Raw genomic sequence first — 3,183 nt, forward strand, 5'->3', positions numbered from 1 at the left:
TGGCTCCGAGAGGCAGGCGGCCTCCGTCCCAGCCCGCTTTCCCTTTAACCACAGACCAGGCAGAACGCGACACAAAATACAATCTCACTCTTTATCTTAAAAAGTCGGGGAGGCGGGATCCGGGGGTGAAGGGCACAAAGCACCTCAGTCCTTCGGGTCGTTAGTGTCAGTTCTACACGGCGCTTGGCTTCCTGGCCCCAGTGGGACTCCACTTTCTGGAATGGTCCAGGAGCTGCGGGAAGGCAGGCGATGGGAGGTGCGCGGCCTCCCTCCTCCGTCACAGTCCCAGTCCCAGTCCCGCCTGGCCAGGCCGGAGGAGAGCCGACCGCCACGGCAGGGAGACATCGCTATCCAGGGCTATTTACAGGGGCCCGGCGGCCAGGGTCACTTCATGAACGCCACTTCCGGGATTTCACCCTTGGCCTGGAGGAACAGGGAGGTCAGCAGAGCCAGGCTCCCCCCCGCCCCCCACCCTCTTGACGGCCCGGAGACCCGCTTTCTTGCGTGATTCCCAAACCTGACCTTGAGATGAGTGAAGGCTTGGGCAGATCTGGTGTAGTCCCAGTTGTTGTCCTGCAGGCACCTGGAGTGAGAAAGGAAGGCCACCTCCATTAAAACCACAATGCAGCCACCCTCATCACTAAATGCCACTCGGAAATCCATTCTATACAAACACTTGCCCAAGTTCCAACAATTACATACATTCTTGCACAATTAATACAAATGAAGAGTAATCCACATGTGTATCGGTGGTCTATTGAACACAAAAGAATACATATGGAACAGCTACCAAGACTACCCCCTGGTGAGTGTGGCCTGGTTGGCTGGAGCATCATCCCATACCCTGAAGGGTGGCTGGTTCAATTCCTGGTTGGGGGCATGGGCAGGAGACAACCGATCCATATTTCTCTCTCACATTGATCTTTCTATCTTTCTCTCTCTCTCTCTCTCTCTCTCTCTCTCTCTCTCCTCTCTCTCTCTCACATCCTTGCTCTGAAATTAATAATAAAAAAAAAGACTAAGGTGACTTTTATACTGATAGTGGAATATGTTCACGGAATAAGGAAAAAAAGTTGCACAACAGTACATATAAAGGGACTTCATTTTGGCTTTAAATTTTGTTATGCTAATTTATAATTTATGCTAATTTAACTTTTTCATAGACCATTACAAAAAATTTTTTAAAATATGTTTTTATTGATTTGAGAGAGAGGGGGGAAGGAAAAAGGGGGGAAGGGAGAAAGGGAGGGGGTGGGGGAGAGAGAGAGAGAGAGAGGGAGACAAACATTAATTAATGAAAGAGCAACATCAACATGCATGCCCCTACTGGGGACTGAACCTGCAACCTGGGCATGTGCCCTGATGGGAGTCGAACCAGCGACCTCTTGGTACATGGGACAAAGCTCAACCAACTGATCCACACCAGCCAGGGCTCTTATTTTTTTTAAAGCAATAAAAATAATTTGACTTTTAAAATTTCAGGAGCACTCCTTATTCACTACGAGCTCTACCTCAGTTCACCCCTTTGTACACATGCCCAGCACTCACTTCTGGGACCACTCGAGGTTCATGCCAGACTGCGTAGAGAACGCCTGCAGCATTTCCTGCTGCTCTGGGGACAGGGTGGGCACCGGGCTGGAGGAGGGCGTGGGCGCGGGCATGGCGAAAGCTCTCTGGATCTCATCAGGGCTGGCATTCCGCACAAACAACTCGTCATTTACAATGCACAGCCTTGGGGACAAAAAGCGCCTTAGATAGTTGAACACACACAGGTAACCTCATCCTCCCAACATCATTCCTATTCTCACTGAAATTTCACACTCAGATCCTAAAATCCCTGTAAGGCCCCCCCTCACTCTTAGTTATTATTACCTTATTTACCTTTTATCATTTTACTGACATGGACTCCACAATGCAATCATCTACCAAACACAGAATTGTACATTCTGCCCAAACCAGACAGTTCTTGCCTCCCACCTGTCTTCACAACAGATTGAGGAAGTGAACAGTTTCACCAGTCTTCAGATGAGGAAACTGGCCCTTAGCGAAGTGGCAGAGCAGGCTGAAAAGCCCAGTCAGTCCAACTCCAGGCAAGCTCTTCGCCTCCTACTCTGATTCCTCCTGCCTTCCTGAAATTCTGAAAATACCCGCAGGACTGACTCTCCCCCTGCCCCTCCAATTCCCACAGCACCGGGACTAGAAGCCCATCTGATAAGCCCAACACTTGCCCTGAATTGCTGGCTGGAACAGCGACGAACGTCCGTGTAAAGGCTCGCAGAGAATCCCGGGACTTTCCATCCACTGCAACAACAACGGCAATGGCCTGAGAGGTGCTCACACTTTGTTTACAAACAGCTTCTCAAAATATTGTGGCATTTGATACACAGAACCCTCAGGGGCCAGAAGGGAATGATGTTTGTGCAGAGCTGGGGAGTGTGAGGCCAGAAAGGACAGTAATAACCACTACTGCCCACTCAGTCTGTGTGTGACAAGCCTGTGTCCATCTCTCGGTCACTCCACAGCACCCCAGGAGATGGCTGTTACTAACTCCCTTTGCAAGGAAGGGATCTGAGGCTCAGTAGGAATGTAAATTGCTCACACACGGGACCAAGGCTGGGACAGAAGCTCAGACCTGCCTGTGGCCTCCTATTCCTCAGGCTTTCCCCACATCCCAGGCAGAAAAGATAGGCAGAGAGGAGAGGCCCAATGAAGATGGCTTGGGGCACAACAGGAGAAGGTCAGGGAAGAGGAGGGAAGAGAAGATAGCTGGGGAAAGGACTGCTCCGAAAACAGGACTCCCAAGATGCTCACCTTCCTTGAAGACGCCATTGACAGAAAAACACAGCAACGTGTTCTGAAAGAGAAGCAGCAGTTACCATGCAGGCTCTGCACAGCCCCTGCCCCGATTCCAGGCTGTCAGGGAGGAAACCTGCTCACCGTTTGGGCACTGATGTCGACCACAAAGGAATTGATGTCGTGCTGAGTCTTGGGCAACTCGTTGAGGAAGGCCACCACGTTGAGCCGTGTGTGCTTCAGCAGCCGGAACCGCAGGGCTGTGGGGGAGGAGAGGCCACGGTCAGGGGCTGCCATGACTGCACAGCCCCCGACTCCTTCCCATTCCCTTCTCCCATCCTGCTTTGCTCACATCACACACTTACTCGGGTCTTTCAGCTTCTTCACATT

At 51.2% G+C, this 3,183-nt stretch overlaps 1 protein-coding gene across 1 annotated transcript in view; it reads right to left on the minus strand.

Annotated features, from left to right (window-relative positions):
• Positions 1–72: 72 nt before the first annotated feature.
• The window catches only part of NXF1 (nuclear RNA export factor 1), a 12,485-nt gene continuing 9,374 nt past the window's right edge, over positions 73–3,183 (minus strand). Inside the window, exons 16-22 of the mRNA XM_015569818.1 lie at positions 3,159–3,183; positions 2,938–3,053; positions 2,812–2,854; positions 2,229–2,301; positions 1,549–1,731; positions 523–583; positions 73–423 (exon numbers count right to left, since the gene is read on the minus strand). Of these exons, the coding sequence (XP_015425304.1) occupies positions 385–423; positions 523–583; positions 1,549–1,731; positions 2,229–2,301; positions 2,812–2,854; positions 2,938–3,053; positions 3,159–3,183 (540 nt within the window). The 3' untranslated portion in view covers positions 73–384. The remainder of the gene's footprint in view (positions 424–522; positions 584–1,548; positions 1,732–2,228; positions 2,302–2,811; positions 2,855–2,937; positions 3,054–3,158) is intronic.

This window comes from Myotis davidii, unplaced genomic scaffold, assembly GCF_000327345.1.
Source record: "Myotis davidii unplaced genomic scaffold, ASM32734v1 scaffold826, whole genome shotgun sequence".
Lineage (NCBI taxonomy): Eukaryota > Metazoa > Chordata > Mammalia > Chiroptera > Vespertilionidae > Myotis > Myotis davidii.